The sequence below is a fragment of the Chiloscyllium punctatum genome, chromosome 35 (genome assembly GCF_047496795.1).
Source record: "Chiloscyllium punctatum isolate Juve2018m chromosome 35, sChiPun1.3, whole genome shotgun sequence".
Classification (NCBI taxonomy): Eukaryota; Metazoa; Chordata; class Chondrichthyes; order Orectolobiformes; family Hemiscylliidae; genus Chiloscyllium; species Chiloscyllium punctatum.
Genome location: NC_092773.1, coordinates 17,242,701 through 17,268,873, shown reverse-complemented (window position 1 = coordinate 17,268,873; position 26,173 = coordinate 17,242,701). Strand labels below are relative to the sequence as shown.

The 26,173-nt window shown below is 39.7% G+C and overlaps 1 protein-coding gene across 2 annotated transcripts in view; it reads right to left on the bottom strand.

The window, feature by feature from the left end:
- Positions 1-4,980: 4,980 nt before the first annotated feature.
- Positions 4,981-26,173, bottom strand: part of LOC140459710 (disintegrin and metalloproteinase domain-containing protein 9-like) — a 127,850-nt gene continuing 106,657 nt past the window's right edge. The window contains exons 21-23 of one of the 2 annotated variants that reach the window (XM_072554146.1): positions 19,277-19,300; positions 11,942-12,000; positions 4,981-7,652 (exon numbers count right to left, since the gene is read on the bottom strand). In XM_072554146.1, coding sequence (XP_072410247.1) covers positions 7,595-7,652; positions 11,942-12,000; positions 19,277-19,300 — 141 coding nt within the window. In that variant the 3' untranslated portion in view covers positions 4,981-7,594. The remainder of the gene's footprint in view (positions 7,653-11,941; positions 12,001-19,276; positions 19,301-26,173) is intronic. The other variant, XM_072554147.1, reaches the window with a different exon arrangement.

Here is a 26,173-nt window from a genome sequence, read left to right as displayed (position 1 = left end):
AAAGTGTGCTAAGTATTTGCCTGGCTTGTTACCATGCTTGTATAACCTTTGCTTTGCAAAAGCTAGCTCCTTCTTTGCCGTTTGCGTGAGCACGGAATTTAGTGCAGACTGCAGTGCCGTAATCCTCTGTAATTTGACCAACAAGGGTCTGTCAAAATAGGCCTTCTCGGCTGCCTTCAACCATGCTTCAAGGAGACGTTGCTGCTCACCCTTCTGCCGCTTCCTACTTGTGGAATATGAAATAACTAACCCTCTGGCATAAGCTTTGGCAGTTTCCCAGAGAACAGATGAGCTATCAACCGAGCCTATGTTGATGTCTAGGAATGCCCGAAATTCCCGAGAGAAATACTCCACAAACTTGCTGTCCATGAGAATAAAGGGGTCCATTCGCCAGTACCTTGAATCTACTGTAACATCCTTAATTATAACCATGAGGTACACTGGAGCATGATCAGAGATGGCAATATTACCAATTGTACAGGATGCCACCAGATCCATGGTTACCGCAGGGGTCAGAAAAAGATCAATCCTCGTGTGACATCTGTGTGGATTGGAGAAAAACGTGAAATCCCTACCTGTAGGGTGGAGACACCTCCAGACATCCACCAATCCTAATTCCCCACACAAACCCAATAACTGTTTACTTCGTGCAGAGGGTATTGAGGGTCCTTTAGGCAACCTGTCTACTGTGGGGTCCATGAGGCAGTTAAAATCTCCCCCGATAATGATGTGCCAAGACTTGAGACTTATCAGTTTAGAAAAAGCATCTACCAAGAATTTAAGAGGATGAGCTGGGGGACAATAAACATTTAAAATGCCATATTCTTCCCCATTTATCAAGGCTTTAAGAATTACAAACCTCCCGTATGTGTCTTTAACACATTCCAACAATTAAAATGAGAGATTTTTCCTAACCAATATAGCCACTCCCCTACTTCTGGTATTAAATGATGAAAAATAAACTCGGTCAAAGCCATTCTGCTGTAATTTCAGATGCTCCTTGTCATCCAAATGTGTCTCCTGTAACAAAGCAATATCCACCTTCTCCTTTCTAAGATTCAAGAGTACCTTCTTCCTCTTAATTGGTGAGTGACTTCCCTCGATATTCCAGGTATACCATTTAATCAAATCGTTAGTCATAATCTTCTGCAATTACATTTAAATTCCAGAGAGGAGGAACCCGAACCGCAAATTGCTGAGCCTTAGTGTCGCATGATCCACCAAATATAAAAACGACATAAACTAAAACCACTACATTTAACAAACATATAAAATTATTAAAAATAAGAAACAACAAAAACCAGAAAACAAACCAACATATAAAGCGCCAATAGCGCTGAATAGGGGAACTCACCCCCTGCCCCGAGGGGGCAACTATCCGTCCCGAACTGCCCATAAATAGGCATCTAACCATCTCAACCACCTTCACTTCTCCCAGCAAGAGCCACATCGCAAGCACAAGCTAAAAAGAATAAACACCCCATAGAATATCAATATGAATTTTAAAAAATTATTTTATAAAAAAAAGGGGAATAAATACCCCAGCCATCCTTTGGCATGTCCTAACTTAGAAATTTAAAATGTACATCTTGGCCACCGCCAGACATAGTTTGAACCAAATTATTATCAATAGAGGTAAAAAAAAGGGGGAAAAACAAAGCTCCAACCGGATTTCCTCCTTTTTTTTTTACAGAATGATAAAGGCATACCCAAGCAACGATATTTATACATACAATTGTTTAACTTAGGTTAGTTTGTCCACAAAGTCTCTTGCCATCTCCGATGTGTCAAAGAGATGCATGGATCCATCTAAGGTGATCCGAAGCACTGCCAGATATCTAAGGGAGTACTGAATCCCAAGCTCCTTCAATCTTCTCTTGACACCATCATATGATTTTCGTTTCTGGATCACCGCCGCTGAAAAGACCTGAAAATACATGATCTTAGACTACTCGTAAATTAGGGCCTTTGGATCCTTCCCTCTGGAGACTGGAAGCCTCCATGACTCTCTCTTTATCCCGGTAATGATGGAACCGCACCAGGAAAGGACGAGGGCATTGACCCAGACCCGACCTCCGTGCTGCGATCCGGTGAGCCCTCTCTCATCTTCAATCCTCTCATGCCAGTCTCCAAGTCAAGGAATTTCGGAAGCCAATCTTCAACAAATTCCGCAGGCCACTCCCCCTCCTTACCCTCAGGCAGACCGATGATCCGAATGTTTTTTCTCCTGCCCTTGTTTTCAAGATCATCCACTTGGTCATGCAAATTACAAACCTGTGTCTTCAGGGCTTGGATCTCTTCCTTGAATGAACTGGCATCAGCTTCCACCACTGTGACCCTGTGCTCCACCTCATCTGTCCTCTTCTCCAGATCTCCCAGCTGCTGCTCATGCTTCTGCAGCATGAGAGAGACTGGAGCCAGTTTATCTTCAATCTGTTTCCCCAACATCTCGCAAGATTTCGAGAGCTGGTTCACCAGGTCCTGGAGAGTAATCTGCTCTGAGGCTGCTGCAGGCCCAGCCTCAGATGTTCCTCCTCCCTTTTTAGGCATTTCTGGACAGCTGAAAATACAGGTAAGTCAATTTTTAAATGTTTCTTGGGGCTCCATAATCTTTCCAACACCCCAAGAAATCCTGATGACCTGGGTTGGGTGGGTTAAAGGACTGTCCTGCTCCTGCTGTGATGCGAAGCTCTGCAGAGTGATCTTCTCAGATCACTGCCATCTTAGATCCCCGAAACTTTTTATTCTGATGCCCTTTAAATGTTGTAATTGTATCTACCTCCAACATTTCCTCCAGTAGCTCATTCCATACATGCACTCTACATGAAAAAGTTACTCCTCAGGTCTTTTTTAAATCTTTCCCCACTCTCCCTAAACTTATACCATCTAGTTCTAGAGTTCCCCACCATCAGAAAATGCCTTGGCTATTCACCTTATCCATGCCCCTCATGATTTTATAAACTTCCATAAGGTCACCCTTCAGTCTCCGATGGTCCAGGGAAATAAACTCCAGCCTATTCACTCTCCCTATAACTGAAATGCTCTAATCCTGGCAACATTGTTGTAAAATTTTTCTGCACCCTCAGCAGCTTTCCTATAGAAGGGCGACCAGAATCTTATGACAAGATGATGGCCTGATCCCTCCTGTCATAAACTCCAAAAGCCAAATGTACTAATTAAATAAAAATATCTTTGGAACGAATGTGTACTAAGCTATTAACCAATTATAAAATGCACCTTAATCTTTGGATTTTTGCATTGTTTACTCTCAAGATCTGTGCAACATGTTCTGGGGATTAAGTAGTTTTACTGAGTGAAGTCCCTCAGCTGTTTCCTTGTCTTGAACTTTGGAGTCAACTATTGTTTCAGTCTTAAAGGGCATCCTGTTGTGTTACAGATGATCCCGCTCTGCCCTCTTCAACCTTCCTGGTCACTCCTCTAGATCCAAAAATAGCAAAAGCAATGATCGTATATTGTTGGCTGTCAAGTAAGTTAGCTAATATTGTCCACAACAAAATTTAACAGCAATATGTTGTAAAGTTTAAAGTACTTAAAATTCAAATCCTAAAAATGCTAACATAAATATTCAACAAGAAATTAGGAAGGCAAGTCATATATTGGTCTTTATTGCCAGAGAATGTGAATACTGGAGTCCAAATGTTTTTTGATTAGACTAGATTAGATTACTTACATTGTGGAAACAGGCCCTTCGGCCCAACAAGTCCACACCGCCCTGCCGAAGCGCAACCCACCCATACCCCTACATCTACCCTTTACCTAACACTACGGGCAATTTAGCATGACCAATTCACCTGACCTGCACATCTTTGGAGTGTGGGAGGAAACCGGAGCACCCGGAGGAAACCCACGCAGACACGGGGAGAACATGCAAACTCCACACAGTCAGTCGCCTGAGGCGGGAATTGAACCCGGGTCTCTGGCGCTGTGAGGCAGCAGTGCTAACCACTGTGCCACCATGCCGCCCACTAAACATTTGGTTCAAATGTATAGACCTTCTAGAGCCAGGGGAAACATCATCTCTAAACCTTACAGATTTTGGTTTAGTTTCATCCCAAAGTCATGCCATTCCAGGGATTAGATCTGTTATACACCATCTATCCTTCCTAAGGTAAGTGAACCAAAACTGGATACTCTACTGCTGGGACGATTGTAAAGATTGCAGTCAATCTTTACAATACTTTAGAGAATTCACTTTTTTATTGGAACATTGTATGTACAATATTTGCATTCCTTGCTTAAGATGTAATCATAACTGCTCCAGAAGTCAAGTTGTTTCCTGTTCCAAATTACCTTCAATTCTACCAGCCTCTGAAGAGACTGTGCAGTTTATTTCCTGTTGTTTCACCAGTTCTGTGCTGCTGTGATACAAAATCTTCAGTTGTACATGTTGCTCAGTCAAAATCCCGATGCTCATTGCTTAACAGAAAGCCAATGGGTCTGAACTTTTTCTTACCCGTTTTCACACTTCTCCATGGTATTACTTCTTCTTATCTTTGTTAATGGTGTCTAGGGACTTATGATCTCTGTACCTGTGTACTTATACTCTGCTAGATGGGAAAATGTATGAAATGGAGCATGCTGCTCTATAACCTCACCATTATATACGGTCTTTTAATAAATGTTGTATGAAATCCAAAGAACCCACATGAGAACATTTTCGATACAAAGCAGGAACTGACTTCTGGTGAGGAGTGTCTGATACTGCCAATACGTTTGAAGTCATTATTTGGCCAGATGAATCAACACAGTGAAAACAGAGAACCACAGGAAATATTGCTCACATTTTAAATTTTGGGAAAGGTACAAAAAGTGGAAAATTAATGACAAAGCTGTACAGTGAAGGGTAAAGCAAACCATCAAATCAAGTGTGGCCAAAGGTCAGAGTCACTGTCCTTATTAATGAACATATGATTGTCACACTTCAAATAAATCTCGGTTAGATTAAATGAATACTTCAACTAAGAAAAAGAATCATTTTTATTTCACTATTGCGCTTTACACAGATTAAATAAAAGCCCTTTGTAATCCACAGGTGCATAATATCTTTACATCTCATAAGAAAAATCATAATTTTTGAAAAAAGTAAAACACTATTTTTAAAGGAGTGCAAATATTCAAGTGAAGTAAAGAGTTTTGTTACAATTAGATTGATGGATACCTGGGAGTGAATTCTCACCTCAAATCTGTTTGGTTTTGGTGAATAGAAGTAACCCCACCAACTAAACTAAACTTTAGTTGGTGGGGTTCATCAAGGTTCTCTCAAATCTCTCAACTTTGAACTTACTTCTCGATTAAGTTACACAACTAAATGTGGCTTTAGACTGAAATGTATAAATAGGTAATCCACCTGAAAGAACATCAAACAGCTCCTGACTAATAGATTTTGTTTATTGCACCAAAGATCACCAATATTATTACCTGGCTCACAGTAAGGTACAATATTCTATCCAGACCACAAAAAAAAGACAAATGGCTTTGAGCATATTTCAATCTGATGTATTTGTGTGAAATTGAAGTGAGATATGCTGGAAGACCTTTACAATGCATTCCTCCACTCAGAAACTGAAAAATTCCAATGAATACCAATTCTAAATTGTGTAAATTGAGTTTTATCAGTGTAATGAAAATGTTTGAATGAAATTCATCTGTCAGTTGAATATTTAATGAAAAGTCATGAGCTCATGTGCAGAGCACATTGAAACTAGAAAGTTAAAGTCTGCCTGCATCAAACATAATGCCCATATTTAATCGTAGAGTCTACTGTCACCACTCAAATCGAAGAGCAGCAAGAGATTCAAACTCATTTAAAGATACCCACTTTGAGTTAAAATCCAGTCCATGACTTCAGAATCATACATTTAGATGCATGACTGGCAATGCTTCACTTGTTGGAATATTTTAGGACGTATACTCGACTTTATTTCAAAACATGGCAAAGAAAACAGGGTTACATGGACCAGTGTTGTAATTAACCATTATCCAAGATTATTTTTATGATAAACAATGCATTCTTATGGGAATTTAAACAATAACCCTACACATAACAGCATCCCAAATCCAAGAAGAATTTAAACCTGTTTTTGTTGGAGACTACAAGATTATTTGCTTCAGAGAATAGATTACATATAAATAAAGAAAGCTTGAATCAGAAATGCAATTAAAAATTCTGCAAAATATCATAGCATAGTAAATCACATTTACCACATTGTAAAATTAAGTTCCATTAAACAAGTCATGTGCAATTTATCCTGGGGACACTTATTGTCCATGCAGGAAATGAATAAGATTTGTCCAAGTCTGTCCCCGTCATGTTTTACTGGGTAGACAGTCATTTTGGTTGCCATGTCCTTACAGCCATGTTTGAATTAATTCTGCTGTTAGGTCTACCAGATAGCATTCACTACAATGTACAAGAGCTTGTCAAGAAGCCCTCTAGCACCAAATGCAAGTTATGTGCATTGTGCTACATGAGATTTCCATTAACATTTCACTTAGTAAAGGTATTGAAATGAACATTCAACACTGCAGCTGAAGTGTGTGGTTTCCTGAAGTACAAAACCAAACAATGACAATGAGTCAGTGGTACCAAGGAGTAACTTTACAGCAGCTAGTTTAACACACGGCAATGTTGTACCACATGGTGGTCAGATACAACTTCACATCTGAAATTCATTGCATGATGAGCACCCAGTGATTAAGGTTCTCTTTACAAAAAAAAACTCAATTCAAAAAATCAATTCAGAGCAACTGTCACAGCTTTCATGCCGCAAAATACAAGGCAACACGAGCAGAGGTTGCCTCCCTCCCATCTTTGTTGTAGAGTGTCATCAAGTGTCAGAGGTTGCATTCAGTTGTAGAAACAAAATATCAAATGAAATGAAACTTGTTTTAAAGCATTGATGTTTCAAACTCAATTTAAAATTGGGACACATTTGAAGCAAGAGCTCAGACACAGCAGATGTTTTCAAATTAGGTGCTTAATAAATTGTGAAGTCAAAAAATGTTAATCTACTCTGCTGCAGGTATAATACGGGCTTCTGACTGGGCAACCAGCAGAGAAACATGAGTTCATCAGAGTGATCAAACAATATGAAGCACTTTCACCTTCTGCAGAAAACATCAGAAGCATGTTATTTAAACAAACAAGAGGGACAGAACACACTGGTTACAAGATATTGTAATCTTCAAAACAGTAAAATTAATTATTTGTTAGTCGTGATTGTTTCTTCCCCTCCATTCTACTGCTTATCAAGTATCTGAAGAGAGTAACTGGGCAAACTTTCAGCATGTTTAAACAGCAGAATCTCTCCAACTGAATCAAACATTTCAAATATTTCAGAAAAAAAATTGTAAAAATGTAAGAGGTATTCAGTTGTAATTTCCTTCAAAGATTGGAAATGGCAGAAGATTTTCTTGAGAAAAATGAAACGTAAAATACAGAAGCATTATCTTTAACATGGATGAATTGGTAAAGGTGGTTGACACTCGAGTTGTGTGGAGGCAATATTGTAAATGAGTATACATAATTTAAATGTCTGCACAGAATCCTGTACAATATCAAGTGTAACAGCATCTATATCCTTTGGGTCATTGGAACAGGCCTTGAAGGTGCTGGGCATGGCGGTGGTGGCCTGAAACAAAATAAAAACACTTTCAGAAGAAAAAGTATAAACGTCATTATACTCTTAATAATGTCTGTATGTTCGAAAAATTACATGATAGTAAGATGGATTGCAGCAATTCAAGAAGGTAGCTCACCACTATATTCTCAAGGACAACTAGCAACGGGCAATAAATACTGGCCATCCCACAAAATGAGTAATTTTTTAAAAAACCTAAGGATACTGGAAACCCAGTGATTATAATTTTAATATCCTGTACTATCTGACAGTTAAGTATGAATTTATTGAAAAATGACAATATTGAAAAAAATTAGGTCCCTGAGGAAACCTGCCTTCGTACATCATAGGTTTACTTGTTGCATTTGGTTACCATGGTGATTAGTCACTAAAAGATAGTCACACAAGGCTGCCAGTGTTCTTTAACATAAGAACACAAGCTTATGAAACAAAAGAACAAGAAAACAAACCAAGCTTTAAAAAAATGACAGTTTAGAAGGATCTTAAGATAAACAACAAAACAAGTTTCAACCTGTTTCCCAGCAATATCCATATACAAACATTCAATCCCAGAGACATATCACTCCTGTCTTAATTACTTACTTAACTATTCCCATTAGTTCATGTCTCTTGAACAAATGAGACATTTTTATGAATTAATTCTAGTTCAGCTGATCTGGAACTTCTATTCAGTGATGATGGCCAAAGCCTCTCTTCAGTCCTGACAACTTATTGAGTACAGGAGTTGGGAGGTCATGTTGCTGCTGTACAGGACATTTGTTAGACCACTGTTGGAATATTGTGTGCAGTTCTGGTCTCCTTCCTATCAGAAAGATGTTGTGAAACTTGAAAGACTTCAGAAAAGATTTACAAGGATGTTGGCAGGATTGGAGGTTTGAGGTACGGGGAGAGGCTGAACAGGGTGGGGCTGTTTTCCCTGGAGCATCTGAGGCTGAGGGGTGACCTTATAGAGGTTTACAAAATTATGAGGGGCATGGATAGAATAAACAGACAAAGTCTTTTCCCTGGGTTGGGGAGTCCAGAACCAGAGGGCATAGGTTTAGGGTGATAGGGGAAAGATATGAAAGAGACCTAAGGGGCAACATTTTCACACAGAGGGTGATAGGTGTGTGGAATGAGTTGCTAGAAGAAGTGGTGGAGGCTAGTACAATTGCAACATTTAAAAGGCATTAGAATGGGTATATGAATCGGAAGGGTTTGGAGGGATATAGGCCGGTTGCTGGCAGGTGGAATTAGATTGCGTTGGGATATCTGGTCGGCATGGACGAGTTGGACCGAAGGGTCTGTTTCTATGCTGTACATCTCTAAATAATCAGTTGAGGCATCCTGCAAGGCAACTGACTGAATCAAATGCTGACTTGGAATTCATGTAATTAAGTCACTGTTCCAATGACTTGTTTATAGAACTGAAAACAGAATCCATCTTGCTATGATACCATCGAACATTTTTTTAGATACCGTTTCATTCAGAGCGGTAAAAAGAGATGCAATAGATTCTAGCTCATGGCATATAATGGAGATTTATGGTCAGTCAGGGGAGGCCCTCAAGCCTCTAGCCAGATGTCACTGCACCTCAAGTTTTTACCAGCTCAGACTTTTGGTGGATGCCAAAAAAAATTAGTTTCAAGAAAGGTAATAGAAGCTTAAACCAAAATAGCAAACATCTATCGATGTTGAGTGAGACGCTTCAAATTCAAGAATGACAGATTTACCAGAAGCAAGATGGCTCATTTAATGTTCAGCTGAATGGTCCAGACAGACTCGACAATTAAGATCATGTGAAAGAAAAGTCAATCATCAATGAAATGAGTTCCCCAGCAGTATCCAAATTTAACATTGTGGTTCAGGCTCAAAAATTGTTATTTATTTGGGTTGGGGAATACTCTTAACATTTAAGGGTAATGCTTTGGTCTTCTGGTATTTCTTAATCAATCTCACTAATTTGTTCATCAGATAATGCAGTTGCTTAGTAAAAATACCTTCTCTGTATTGGTATAAAAAGGATATTGTCTCTTTTGGAAGCAGCTGAGAAGAATTGCCCAATAATTTTCACTACTTCATTAAACTTCAAGCCACAATACACGGGAAAGCAATGTCATAGACAGCACAATATTTAAATTGGCAACAAAAGGAAAGAAAAATGTTCCCAGTTATTTCAGTGTTCTTTAATTGAAGAAAGTAAAACAATTTTCTCAATTCAACAGCATCTCTGAACACTTTGCAGCCTCATTTCACCTTTGTGACCACGAAGCACACCCCCCCCCCCCCCACCCCACCCACTCAGCTGATGTCTGATTGGCAATACCCCATGAGTGGATTCAGGGATTTAAGATGTAGGGATCAACCTCAAGTATTTTGTGCTTGTGAACATTAGCTTCAACCTGTATTTCTATCTTCAGAGACTGCAGCTTTAAATAATGCAATTATGATGGGCATTTGTAATTTCTTAATATTTGGTAACTTGGATTGTCGGGTAAATGTAATTGGGTTCTCAGTTCGGTGCAGAACTTTTTTTAAAAAAGGACTAGAAACTCAATTTTTGAAGACTGGATTGAAACAACATTTCTAAGGGATCATGTGATTTAAGCAAACTGGTTAGACAAGCTCTTAAGTGAAGTTTTTGCAAAGTTGAGCTTTAATAACATGGGCATGAGTCTTCACAATGTTTGTAATCTGCAGTATAAATAGTCCTTCAGACAAAGGGCAGCATATTGGCTCAGTAGTTAGCACTGCTGCCTCACAATACCAGGGACCTGAGTTCGAGTCCAGCCTCAGACAACTGTCTGTGTGGAGTTTGCACATTCTCTTCTGCGTGAGTTTCCTCTGGGTGCTCCAGTTTCCTCCCACAGTCCAAAAATGTGCAGGTTAGGTGGACTGGCAATGCTAAACTGCCCAAACTGTTCAGTCATATGTAGGTGAGATGCATTAATCATGGGAAATTGTAGAGGAAGAGTGTTGGGGAGTGGGTATGGGTGGGATATTCTTCAGATGGTCAGAGTAGACTTGTTGGGCCAAATATCCTGTTTCTACACTGTAGGAATTCTATGATGATTGAGTAAAGGAACTTGTTATGGACCAGGCCAGATCCCTCAAAACATAAAGAATGTAGCCCACATCCTAACTTTGCTAGTTGTTTTAAGCAGATGTAAAGTGGATATTCCAGGAGAAATGCCACTGGTCAAACCACTTCATTTTAAACAAAACAGGTTTTTATTTTGCAAGATTACTGAGTACACACAAACAACATAAAACAGAATCCTGAATAACTTAACCTCTCCGAAAACCCAATCGATCATCCAAACTTAATGATGCTGTTCTAAATACTTGCAACAATCCCCATAAACACACCTTGGCACAAAAGGTAAAATCAAACACAGGTTTTTACAGGATTGAAGTCAGAAAGAGAGTACCAGCCTGGATCTGATTCTTTGGGTCCAACAGCTTTTCCACTCACTACTGCTAAAAACCAAAGCAAACCAGAGAAAAGCTGAGGTGGGAGAACTGGCCGCTCCCCTTTCATTGTACAAGTGTTTTTTTTTAACTTGAAAGCCTCTGCCTGAGGCAGTATCTGTTTACTATTATCAAATTGGCCCGAAAACCTTTCAACACCAGACCTTTCAGAGTCTGTGTATTTACGACCTCTCTAAACAAAAAAAGCCAAGGACAGCATAACCTTGTTAAAGGAGCAGTTTTGCCACAAGCTGAAACCAGAAACTAGAAACTTGGCTTATGAAAAGTAATTGGTGTAAAATCTTTTAACTGATTTCACTTGATAACAGAATGTTTAAACAGTACACACAAAAATAAATTTAAAAAGTGTCACTTTATTCACTCTCTTAGTAATACTAAACCTGGACTACTATCCACAACATGAAAAACACCTGTATTTAAAACTTAAGAAACAGATGTATTCAAATGTTTGCATGTTTCCCTGATGTCTGAAAGTAGCACTGGTGTCTTTATGAATTATTTTGCCTCATTGCTGAAATAGCTTTATCCATTATCAGTTTTCCTCATTCATATTTCTGAAATCTTGATGTGTTTAGAGATCAACTGTAGCATTTCAAAGCAATAACTATGTACATAGATACTACAAATGTACTTCATTGGCTGTGAAAGATTTTATAAGGTCTGGAGTCAAGAAAAGTATATAAATGCAACTTTCTTCTTTCAGCATATTAAGTTAAGGTGTAACAGCACAAATGACTATTGGAAACTGGGAGGTAAACAATAATTGTCAATAATGATAATGTACAGTTCAAAATTGGGAATATAAATACCTTGCTGGTGATGGTCTAACAACATATGTTGGCACTGTGGTACTTGCTGTCTGAACAACCTGATTTAAAACAAAAAGGTACATAAATTGCAGTTATGTTATTCAAAGCAGCATTGTATGTCCCGAAGTATTTTCCAGATAGTCAGTTTTATGTGCCAAAAATTGTAAACAAGAGTGTTGTGAAATGTTCACTTATATTGCAAATCTTTTTAAACAACATAAACTGTGAAACGGAATCCAAAACAAATATCCACAAATCTGAATGCTAAGAACAAAGGCTTCCTTTCTATTGAGACATGATCACCACTTTTGGGTTGATTTGAAAGCCTCAGAATCTAAAAGGTATTGTCTTTTTTGATTGCATTTTTCCATCCTCTTAAAGTAATGGTATCACGTACAACTGAACATTTTTCCTGCATTGTTTGTAATCATTCTTGTAATTGTGCACAACCTGGCCAGGCACAACATATCCAGATACACAGTAATGATTTCTTAATCAACCTGCCCTCAAATTTACAAAAAAAAACTGGGCTTGGTCTTGTGCAGGTGGTCCCACCCAAGTGCAATACAAACTAACCTTCTGGACTGTGAATAAAACTGTTCATTTAGTTTAACCCTGGGGTGATTTATGTCCTGTGCACTTCAACCTCTGACAAATGAGTTGGGGTTATCATTTCCTATTTGAAATTGACTTCAGCAAGAATGGCATTTAACAGTCAATATGGAGTGGACTGAATCCTACTGTTGTAGAGATGAAGGGGCAGTTACATATTAACTGGCCTGCAGAATATATTTTTCTTAATTATTCTCTCCCTCCTCCAAGTAGAATTGTGTTAATGATGTTCTTGTACATAACATCTGAAGCCTGGACACACAGTTCTGTGGAGATTTACATCATTGGCAACCACAATCATAATTTCAATTATTTAGCCCATCAGTTGTGTCATGCAGTAATTTCTGGGGCTTATACACAACCTCTGTCTCTATGCTCTGTGAAACAATGAGGTTAATCCCTTCCTGATGAAATGCGCTGATAAATAACCAATTTCCTCAGTTCAGCTAATGGGATTTTTGTTGCCCCTTAAAACTAAAGTGAGGGTCATTTGGTGCAATAGTCGTGATCATATCTCTGGGCCAGCAGGACTGGGTACAAGTCCCATCTCAGGTTGTGATGGCAATATCATGTCCACATGAGTTCATTTCACAAAAGACTAAAATAATGTTTCATGTGGACACTTGGTGCATGGATGTGAATTAAAGGTTTGAAGGTTATATCAATAATTCAATTTGCCATTTCTCCAAATAAAATCACAGGAAATTACTTTAGCTACTTGCTGGGAGATTTGTTGGTGTTTTATCACTTGTTACATTAAATTAACATTCTATTCTTGGATTAGGATTTACTGAGTTAAAGCATGGTTTGTGGGTGGAGCAATTCAATCCATTCAAAATATTCACCAAGGTGGTTCATGGAAATAAATGGGTTCATCGGTCAATTGCATCCAAGTCAACTTTTCTTTCTGCTGCTATTTCTGCTTACATTTCCCACAACTGTTGAGTTAAACAAATGGTATCCACTCAGCCTCACTGTTAGTAGAATGAAATTATGGTTCTCAATCAACAAACAATGCATTCTTACAATGACATAGATGCTACTTTGTATCGGAAGTTGACTTTGGAAATGTATTGCAGCTATTTCAAATGCTGAGTAAGAATATATTTCAAGGCTTTTGTACAAAATACAAGCTATTTAAACAGAAGTCAGTTAACGTGCCCAGATCAAACCAGAATGAAAAATAAAAATCAAAACACCTTTGCAAATTCACTAAAAAGATGATGCATCTTCAGTCATGAACATTTTTGCTGTTCATTGGCTTTTAGTGGAAGAAAGAAAAATGAAGCCAGGATATGTTTCGAAGCTGATATCAGTTTTAGCAGTCAATCATCACACTAAATTGGAATGGCAATGGACATATTACCAAAATATGGCTGGATGAGGGCCAGTGCTCAAGCTTTTTAAAATTTGTTCATGGGATGTGCATGTCATTGACTAGCCCAGCATTTATTTTCCATCCCTAACTGCCTGAAGGGCAGATAAGAGTTAACCAGATTGCTGTGGGTCTGGAGTTATGTGAAGGCCAGACCAGGTAAGGATGGCAGATTTTCCTTCCTGAAGAACATTAGTGAACCGGATGGGTGTTTTACAAAATCAACAGTGGTTACATGGTTTCCATAAAACCAGCATTTTATTCCATATTACAAGTAGTCCACGGGTTGCGAGCAAGTTCATTCCAAAATCAGTTCAGAAGTCAATTTGTATGCAATTGAGTCAACATAAAACAGCAATTTCTAAATATAGGAAATATTCATATATCGGACATATAAAATTACACCCCTGTATGGGACAGTGCTCCTAAATATAAGCATTCATAAATTTCACCCACCAGCCACAGTGTGATTTGAACCCATGAACCTGAACATTGAAGTCAGGTCTGAATTACTTGCCCAACTGCAGTACCATTACACCACCACCACCTAATTGAACACCATGAAATTGGAAGGAGCCCACAATGCATAATATGGCCAATCATGTAAATGTGCAATTCAATGGCCTGACTCTCAGCCTGTGTCAGAGCTGAAGTCCATTTACAGGCACAACTCTGGTATAATTTAGAAAAATGACAGAGTCCCATAGTCAATTGTGCGCAAATCTTTTATCAGTAAACTTAACAGTCCTACAGATATTAAGAAAAATTGTGGACTGAGAAAATATTCCTGCCTGACGATAATGTGAACTGATTTGATAAAATTATTGCCTCTAATACATGTAGCTATGGTAAATGCCAAATCAAAATGTCTGGGATACAAAGAACATAAGACATAGGAGCAGAAATCAGGCCATTCAGCCCATTGAGTTTGTTCCACCATTCAATCATAGCTGATAAGATTCTCAACCCTTTTTTCCTGCTTTCTCCATATAACCTTTGGTCCCCTTAACAATCAAGAACCCATCTATCTCCATCTTAAATCACAGCCTTCTGTGACAGTGAAATCCACAGATTCACTCCTCTCTGGCTGAAGACGTTTCTCCTTATCCCTGGAAGCAGGAAACATGTTTCCACTGATGGGTGAGTGCCGAATCAGAGGACACAACTTAAAAATACAGGGTAGACCATTTAGGACAGAGATGAAGAGAAACTTCGTCACCCAGAGAGTAGTGGGTGTGTGGAATGCTCTGCCCCAGAGGGCAGTGGAGGCCCAGTCTCTGGATTCATTTAAGAGTTGGATAGAGCTCTCAAGGATAGTGGAATCAAGGGTTATGGAGATAAGGCAGGAACAGGATACTGATTAAGGATGATCAGCCATGATCATATTGAATCGTGGTGCATGCTCGAAGGGCAGAATGGCCTACTCCTGCACCAATTGTCTATTGTCTCTGTTCTATTAACAGTCTTCCCTTCACTCCAAGGTTGTGCCCTCGGGTCCTTATCTCTCCTACGAATGGAAATATCTTCCCAACATCCATTCTTTCCAGGCCATTCAATATTCTGTAAGTTTCAATTAAATCCCCCCTCATCCTCTTAAACTCCATTGAGTACAGACCCAGTGTCCTCAAAGGTTCCTCATTTGTTAAGCTGTTCATTCCTGAGACCATTCTTATGGATCTCCTCTGTACACACTCCAGGGCCAGTACATCTTACCTGAGATATGGGGCCCAAAAGATTATATGGTTTTTAATATTTGTGGGTGTAAGTTTTCAAGTTGCCATCTCCTTCTGAAAACCCATATTACAAGTTATTAAAGCAAAGATTCAATATGACAGTCATTATTACAAACCATGAAATTCTATTTAATGCTCAGTTTAGGAAATAAACAAGATTCAACTCTTGCAGTATAGACAGGAACATATCCAAATAGATTGACCTGCTGACATGGCTGTGAATTATGGAACAATTATGTCATAGCTAATCAGCGCTACAGCTCTCATTTATCAGCACTGGATCTATATCTCTTGATAGTTTGCAGGAATGATGTTGACAGATGCTGAAGTCTGCTTTGCGAGCTCCAAACAGGCTGTGGTGGAGAATTGTATTCCCTTGGTGTGAATCCTCTGTCGGAGCAAACAGTTTATCTGTGTCTACTCTATCAAAGTCTATTATCATTTTAAGCACACCAATGAAACCGATCCTTAATCTTGGAAACTTTGGAGGACACAACACATTTTTGGTTAACATGGCCTGATATTTTAAGCCTTTAAGCCCTAATAGTATTCTTGACTTGAAAAACTGCTCAATGCTTCCAAATAGAAAACCATTCTGCAGACATCATTTTTACACTGCATCAAACGTACTTACTCCAAAATCATGACAACAATTCTCACAACAAGTAATGCTGAAAAAAGACACGTTCTAACAAAGAGTCACTGGACACAATGTTAGCTCTATTTTTGTCTCCACAGATGGTGCCAGATCTGCTGAATTTCTCCAACATGTTTTGTGCCAATAAATCACAGGACCTGCAGTCATTTCAGGTTCTCCCCACTAGAGGGCAAAGTACAGGCGTACAGATCTTGCAAAGTAGAATGCAAAATACTGTTCAAGGCTAAATCAGACAACAGAGTTTCGTTACCAGTGTTCCATTCAGCAGCAGTATATTCTGATATTTGAATAATACGATACATTCGTAGTCCCCAGCTGCTGAATGATCAGTTTGACCTTTGCTTTAAAACTAGATCAATTTAGGACAGATGATTGGCTGGGACAAGTTGGACTGAAGGGTCCATTTCTGTGCTATAGTACTCCATGACTTTATACAGTGAGAACATGGATAGACGTTGGTCACTTCACATTGAAGCAGACTTTACAATGAACAAGGCAAAATGCACCAGTGACCTCTTTCAATTCCAGTGTTAAAGAAACATCCCGATCTGCCAGAAAATGGAGAGCTGGAAAGACACAGGAGATCAGGCAACATCAGAAGAGCAGAAGAACATTTTGGGTTGGGACCTTCATCAGTCCCCATTGCCCTCTCAATTGAGTATAAAGGTTCCATGGTACTATTTTCAAGGACAGAAGGGAAGTTCACCCTGTCAGCTGGCCAATGCAGAGCCCTCGATCGACATCACTAAACAAGATAATGTGACCATGATCACATTTTGTTTGTTGAACATGGCCATATAGAAATTGGCTGTTGCATATCCTGACATAATAAATGATGTAATTTTCAATGTACTCAGTTAACCGCTGAGGACTTTGGGATGACCTGATGAGGTAAAGGCACTACCTCAATACAGTCTTTTTCTCAGGTCACTTCTTATATGAAAATTTGAAGGGAGCAAAGGTCAAAAAGAAACAATGGATATTCAAGATGAAGATCTGATAAATTACCATGAGTTTTATCACCACAACACTCACATTAAAAAATGCATCTCAATTATAAACTTGAATTGTTTTGTTGCATAATTTCTCTCCTTTAAGAACTTTCTCTAAAAACAGTGGGAGAGATTTTCATCATGAGTGTCTGGAACAAAAGTGGTTACAGAGCAGAGAAAAATATCGAATGACATAAGTGACACATAAATGATTAAATTTGTCTAATTATCCTCCCTATATTGCATCTAAATTATGTTTTAAGCCCAGCCACTCAAAATAATGAAATGACTCAGTAAACCTGAGCTATGGTACAGATTCAGGAACAGTCAGCCCTTCATACATTAGCCCAATTTTCATTTCTCGTGCATGAGGGTAGATCGGAATGTGAAGTTCAAAACATGTACAAATTCATCATCATCTTACTGAATGGCAGAACAGCACTAAGGGGCTGAAAAGTTTTACTTCTGCTCCTATGTTGTATGTTCAGACACGCTTTGACTACCAGCTTATGCCCTCTTGTGATCATGAGCTACTCAATTACAAAATGTGATGCAGTCTGGACCACATAAAGTAAAAATCCATGTTCGTATGAAATAGAAATGTTTCGGTGGTTCTTAATGTTATGATTTAAGACTTGTCCATGAATGAAGCAAACCTCCCAACCCACAATATGCTCATGGGACAAAATAGCAGATAAAATATTTAACTGCCAACAGAACAAACTCACCTGGGAAATCATAGGTCAGACGACCAGCATTTTAGGACTTGCATGCCCAATGGGGTGTAACATGGGAGGCCATGTTCAAGACTGCAAGTCTGGCCCAGATTTTTTCACACGTGCAAATTTTCCAGCACCAAGTGGCCATCTTGAGCAAAATCCAATTTTCCCTAAACTACAACAGATGCACTGAAATCAACCACATCAGTCTTATTTGCCACTCAAGCTGACACCAACCCATTCCGTCCAGGGCAGGAATCAAATTTTCAGCCAAATGAGTAATTGGAAAAGTCATAATTATATCATTTCAAGTATAAGACTAACTTTAACAGGCATGTGTTGAAACATCAAGAAATGCAATTATCATCCTGAGGTATCTGCTGTTTTATCTGTGCAGATTATTTGTCTGTTGTGTGAAATAACAGGCACAAACCAAATGCATACTCTGAATAGACTTTGATTGATGAAAACAATTCAATTTTTAAGTATAAATAACAGTGGAGAGGTTGAAAAGCATATTTTTATGAAACAAACAGATTTAATATGTGGCTGTGAAAGCTGAAAAGAGAGTGCGTATGATAGTAAGATAGAATTCCTCTTGTGAGCCTCATTCTAAAGTTTTCCTTATCTTGCCAAAGTTATTGGCTTTTACATTACTCTCTGGTCAAAGCAATACCATATACATATGGCAAGAAGTATAATTACACACAAGAAGAAATATTGTGGCTGTAAAGATTAGTTCATTACTAGTTAGTAATTGCATTTTGTTCACAAGAGATTAGAATCGGAGCTGTCACCATAATTTGCCATGCTGCATGCAGAACCAGTATCACAGCTTTCTCACAAAGCACAAAGCTCTCTGGATGCATGTATCTTATTGGCACTTCTTGGTCATACAAATTACTTCAATATTTCCAAAGATCTAGTCACGATGAATTGAACAAAAATTGTAATAATGTTCAAGATTCAGTGTCACAACCAAGAAATAGGACATTACATCAATGAGAGATGTTTCACATTAAATGCACCTCACCGTGTCCTTTAACATGAATAGTAGCTGAGTTTTAGTTTTTTTTTTGCCAGCTGATTTTGAAGCAGGCTTTCAATTGTGCAGAAATGCAAAGGAGCTTTGTGAATTGTATTTAAGAGAGATCACCATATTGCTTCCAGAACGTTTCTTGACAGCAAAAACAGAACACCAACTCAAAGAAATGCTTATCCCTGAAGTTTCAGTAAGTTCAATTACCTGTTGACTTGTCAATAAGTTGACCTGGTGTGTTAAAAATAAAAAAAAATTACTGCTGTGTCTACAAGATGGGCCACCAAACCTAAATTTTGATGCTATGCTTTGGCAGAGGTTAGCTTTGCCTCATTCTCTTTACCCTTTCTGACACTTATAAAGTGCAATGTTGATAAATTCAGAAACTCCAATTTTGACAGTCTGTTTGTTGGAAGACGAATTCCTTGTGCCTGAAATATTAAGTCCATGGAGTTCCATTTATTGGGCAACAGACTTCACTACACATGAAGACAGTCGGCATGGCAGAGGTGTCTAATGAATACATTTCATCTGTCTTTTTAAAAGAGGAGGATGCTGCCCAGCTCATGATGACAAAGGAGTAAACTCTCTCATCGATGATTCAAAACGAACAAGTCTTGGACAAACTGTCAGTACTTAAAGTTGACAAGCCACCTGAACTGAATGAGATGTATCCAAAGTTTCTGAAGCAACTGAGTTAAAATTGCTAGGGTGCTGGCCATAATCTTTCAGACTTCCTTGGGCTTCGGGGAGGTGCCAGAGGATTGGAGGACTGCAACCATTACAGTTTATTGAAGAAAGTTTGGATGGATAATCCCAGCAACTTCAAGGGGGGACTTAAAGAGTCACAGAGGTCTACAGCACAGAAATTGAACCCTCGGCCCTATGCTGCCCAACTATTCTAATCCCATTTTCTAGGATTTGGGCCATAGCCTTGTATGTCCTGGCATCCCATGTGTATGTGGAAATACTTGTTAAATGTTATGACGGTTTCTGCCTCTACCACCCTTACAGATCATGATTTTCACATTCCCACCATCCTCTAGGTGAATTAACAGGCACAATGATTTGAGATAGAATTAGAAGTCACATGGAAAACATTAGGTTGATTAAAAAGCGAAGATGTGTATATATTGGAAAGAGTGCAGGAAAATTGCAAGTGTAGTGGACAGTAAAGAAGGTTACCTCAGAATACAACAGGATCTTGATCAGATGGGCCAATAGACTGAGGAGTGGCAGATGGTGCTTAATTTAGATAAATGTGAGGTGCTGCATTTTGTAAAAGCTAATCAGAGCAGGATTTACACTTAATGATAAGGTCCTGGGGAGTGTTGCTGAACAAAAAGACCTTGGAGTGCAGGTTCATAGTTCTTTGAAACTTTGTCACACGTAGATAGGATAGTGAAGGCGGCTTTTGGTATGTTTCCTTTATTAGTCAGAGTATTGAGTATTGAAGTTGGGGTGTCATGTTGCAGCTATACAGGACATTGGCTAGGCCACTTTTGGAATATTGTGCGCAATTCTGGTCTCCTTCCTATCAGAACGATGTTGTGAAACTTGAAAGGGTTCAGGAAAGATTAACAAGGATGTTGCCAGGGTTGGAGGGTTTGAACTATAGGGAGAGGCTGAATAGGCTGGGGCTGTTTTCCCTGGAACATTGGAGGCCGAGGGGTGACCTTATCGAGGTTTATAAAATCATGAGGGGCACGGATAGGGTAAATAGACAAGGTCTTTTCCCTGGGGTGGGAGAGTCCAGAACTAGAGGGCATAGGTTTAGGGTGAGAGGGAAAAGATATAATAGGGACCAAGGGGGCAACTTTTTCACGCAGAGGGTGGTACTTGCATGGAATGAGCTGCCAGAGGAACTGGTGGAGGCTGGTATAATTACATCATTTAAAAGGCATCTGGATGGGTATATGAATAGGAAGGGTTTAGAAGAATATGGACCAAGTGCTGCCAAATGGGACGAGATGAGGTTAGGATATCTGGTCAGCATGGACATGTTGGACTGAAGGGTCTGTTTCTGTGCTGTACATTCTATGACTCTGTGAGTAAGTGATTTACTCGAATGGTTCCAGGAATGAGAACAAATGGAATAAAATTAGAATTGTTCTTCCTGGAGAGAAACCATGAGTGGGCTGGATAGAGTGGTTAGGGAGAAGCTCTTTCCTCCTGTAAAAGAATCAAAAATGAGAGAATATTGATTTAAAGTGATGTGCAATAGAAGCAAGAGTGATGTGAGAAAAAGTTGTTTCATTCAGCAAGTAGCTAATGAAGAGAAGGGACTACCTGAAAGTGTGGTGGAGAAAGGTTCAACTGAGGCTTTACGAGGGCATTAGACGATTATTGAGATGGAGATAGTTTGTAAGGATGTAGTGAGAAAGCAAGAGACTGGCACTCAGGAAGGATGCTCATTTGAAGAGCCATGCAGGCACAATGAACTAAAGGGCCTCCTTCTACCCCATCACAATTCTATGAATCTGTAATTGTAATTAAAGCTTGAAGCAGACACTAAGTTCCTTACTTGGAAATGCTAAGGCCTGATGCTCACTTAATGGATGAATAAATTATATCTCCATCTTTTGTACGCAATGCAAGGGCTGGTACATCTGATGAAAATCACAGATGATTACTGCCCACTATTTTGGGACTTTCAAAATATGTATAAGCAGGTGCTATGTGATGAAATTTAATGTTGAAATATTATACAGTTTGTCTCGGATGGTAAATATTTCTGAAGAGCTGAAACAATTCATGGTGCAGTGGCACCCAAGGCCTGAGTGGTTCAAGAAGGCACTGCACCACCACCTTCTCAAAGACAAACAGGTAAAATGAATGTTAACTGGGATGCTCACATTCTAAGAATGACTAATAACAAGAAAAATCCAAAACGAATCATTGTCATAAAACTGAAAAAATTACAGATGGAGGGGTACAATCCATTGCCTGTCAGAATCAGCTCCATGTACAGTCTAAAGTCAATCTTTTGTTCAGTTGTTAACTGGTCTGTTGCCTGCCCAGTGCCAGGGTGTGGGACATCTATGACCGGCTTGAAAGGATACTGGAGAGGGAAGGGGAGGATCCAGTTGTTGTAGTCCACAAGTCCACATCAGGACAAACAACACAATCAAGGCTAGGAAAGACGACCTGTTTTGGCATTATCAGGAACTAGGAATCAAATTAAAGAACAGGTCCTCAAGGGTAATATGTCTGGATTACTGCTCAAGCCAAATGCAAATGGGCATAAGGATGTGAGAATAAGGGAAGTAAATATGTAGCTAAAAGAGTGGTGCGAGAAAGCGGATTTCCTTTTCACAGGGCACTGGTATCAGAATTGGAACAGGAGAGATCTGTACCATTAGGACAGCCTCCACCTGAAGTAAGCTGGGACCAGTGTTCGAGTGAAAAGGATAAATAGGGTGGCCAACAGGACTTTAAACTTGGAAGTCACACGGGGATCGCGGATTGGGGTCGGTGGTGCTGGTGTTGGTGGTGAAGCTCCAAGATATTTAATGTATAATGACCAATGGGAAGCAGAGCTGCAAGTTAATATCTGTGGAAGTTTATTTAACTGCATTGAAAAATATGAAAAGGAAGGATAACACAGAAGAGATTATTAAAGTCTCCAGCACACAAAATAGTACAGAGTGTTTTGGAAAGGGTTAGGAATCAAACTTCAACTACACTGGATAAACGAATAACAATGAGAAGGGGGACGGTCAATACAGGACTTAAAGTCTGAGTAAAGCCTGAATATTTGAATGCACACAGTATATGAAATAAAGTAAATGAGCTTGTGGTGCAGATCGAAATTGGCAGGTATGATGTGGTGGGCATCATGGAGATGCAGCTGCAAGAGGATCAGGGCTGGGAGCTAAACATCCTAATTGAAAATACAGGCAGGTGGGCAGAGGAGGTGGAATTGCCTTGTTAGTAAAAAACTAAATTAAATCAATAGCAATAAACAAAATAGAGTCAGACAATGTAGAATCTGTGTGGGTAGAGTTGAGGAACTGCAAACGTAAGAAAACCATAATGGGAGTTATTTACAGACCTCCAAACAGGAGTCAGGATTTAGGGCGTAAGATACACCAAGAGATAGAAAAGGCATGTAAGAAAGGTAAGGTCACAGTGAGCATGGGGGATTCCAATATGCAGGTGCACTGAGAAAACCAGGTCAGGAGTGGATCCCATGAAAAGAAATGTGAGATAGCTTTTTGGAGCAGCTTGTGGTGGACCTCACAAGGGAACAGACAATTCTGGATTTACTGTTGTGCAATGAAGCAGACTTGATAAGGGAGTTTAAGATGAAGGGACCCTGAGGAAGCAGTGACCATAATATGATAGAATTTACTCTGCAGTTGAAGAGGGAGAAGATAGAATCCGACATAATGGTCATGGCATTTATCAACTCCAGCCTCCCCACTACTCATGACGCACTCCGATTTGCCTGTCGGACCAACAGAACCAATCCTCCCTAGAAGATATTGATATCAAGAACAGCTACCTAAGAATCCTACTCATTGACTGCAGTTCAGTCTTTAACACTATTATCCCCTCGAGACTGATTACTAAACTTAGTAATCTCGGACTAAGCCCCACTTTCTGCAACTGGATCCCCAGTTTCCTGAGGCACAGGCCACAATCAGTGAAGATTAGGGACAATATTTCATCCTCACTAACACTCAACACTGGAGCCCCCCAGGAGTGCGTACTCAACCCCCTACTGTACTCACTGTATACCTGTCGCCACTGTACTCACTGTGTCGCCAAATACCAGACTAATGCCATTTACAAGTTCGTTGATGACACCACTACAGGTGGTCAATCTCAGACGGCGACGAAACAGATTCCAGACGGGAGGTGGAAGACCTGGAAAAAATTGTGCACGGAGAACGAGCTAGCTCTCAATGCCGGCAAAACCAAGGAACTCATAATTGATTTTTGGCGGTATGTTACTCATGCCCCCCCTACACTTTAACAGCAGAGAGGTGGAACAAGTGGAGTGTGTGGTATGGCAACTGGACCATTCAAGATCGGAAATAGTAACAGAGAGTGGTGAACTCGGCCTGGACAATCACAAAAGCCAACCTTCCATCTACAGAATCCATTTACCAGGCCCACTGTCAAGGAAAGGCTGGCAGCATTCTCAAAGATCCATCCCACCCTGGCAATGTTTTTCTACTACCTCTACCATCAGGGAGAAAGTACAGAAGCCTGAACACACGCACAAGCCAGTTTCATAACAGTTTCTACTCTACTATTGTTAGAATACTGAATGGACTCACAAACTCTCACCTGTACCTGTGTTTTTGTTTTTGCCACTGTTTACCTATTATTTACTATCTATGTTACTTAGCTATTTGATTTGCCTGTGTTGCTTGCAAAACAAAGCTTTGCACTGTGCCTCAGTACATGTGAAAATCAATTCAATTCAATAAATGGTAGTACAGTTGAATAAAGACAACTACAGAGGCATGAGGGACAAACTGACTATAATCATCTGGGAGAGGAGCCCAGCAGGAAAGGCAGTGGAACAGCAATGGCACAAGTTTCTTGGATTAATTTGAGAGACACAACAAAAAATGATACGAAGGATAAAGCATATTAAAGGGAGGATGAGGCAACCATGGCTTACGTGGGAAGTCAGGGTTAGCATAAAAGCAAAAAAGAGAAAGCATGTAATCTGGTGAAGGGTAGGGGGGGTGGGCAGAGATGAGTACGGTACCCATCACCAAGGAGAAGATGCAAGAAAAACTGAAAGGTCTGAAAGTGGATAAATTATCTGACCAGATGGGCTATACCCTGGGAGTTCTGAAGGAGACAGGTGGCTTTGGTATTGACCTTTCAGGTATCACTGGAGTCAGGGAGGGTCCCAGAGGACTGGAAAATCACTAATGTAAGAAGGGAGCAAGGCAAAGACAGGAAATGATAGGCCAAATAGCCTGACCTCAGCCTTTGGTAAGATATTGGAGTTCATTGCAAAGGATGAGATTTCTGAATACTTTGAAGTGCATGGTAAAATAGGGCTAAGTCAACATGGGGAGGTCTCTGTAACAAGCAGGTTAGACCAAGGAGAGCCGATGGATGTTATCTATCTGGACTTCCAAAAAGCCTTTAATAAGGTACCACACAGGAATCAGCTGAGCATGGTAAGGGCCCATGGTATTAAAGGCAATGCACTAGCATGGATAGAAGCTTAGCTGTCTGGCAGAAGGCAGAGCATGGGGATTAGACAGGTTAGCAGAATGGGCAAGGAAATGGCAGATGAAATACAAATGTGGGAAAGTGTGAGGTTATGCACTTCGGTAGGGAAAATCGAAGCATGGACTATTTTCGAAACGAGGAGAAAATTCCGAGGTCTAATGTGCAAAGGGACTTGGGAGTCCTAGACCAGTTTCTGTTAAGGTAAACTTGCAAGTTGAGTTGTTATGAAGGCAAATATAATATTTGTATTCCAATCCTCTCGACTGACTCGAGGGGACTGGAATATAAAAGCAGGGATGTACGTCTAAGGCTTTTGAGGCTCTGGTCAGACTGCATTTAGAGTATTGTGAGCAATACCCTAAATGCAGAAAAGATGTATTGGCCTTGGAACTGGTCAAGAGGAGGTTCACAAGAATGATCTCAAGAATGAAAGGCTTAACATATGAGGAACGTTTGAGGACTCGGATGACACACAATGGAGTTTAGAAGGATGAAGGAGGATCTAATTCAAAGTTTCAGAATACTGAATGGCCTGGAAAGAGTGGACATTGGGAAGATATTTCCATTGGCAGGAGAGTTGAGGACCAGAGGGCATAGCATTTGAGTAAAGAAAAGATTTCTTAGAATGGAGATGAGGAGAAACTTGTTTAACCAGAGAGTGATGAATCTATGGAATTGATTGCCACAGAAGGCTGTGGAGGCCTGGTCATTGAATATATTTAAAACAAAGATAGATAAGTTCTTGATTGCCAAGGGGATCAAAGGTTATGGGAAGAAAGCAGGAAAATGGGGTTGGAAAACCTATCAATCAATGATGATGATGAATGGTGAAGCAGACTTGAATGCCAAATGGCATAATTTTTGCTCTGATATCTTATGATAATAAAGCCAAGTGCA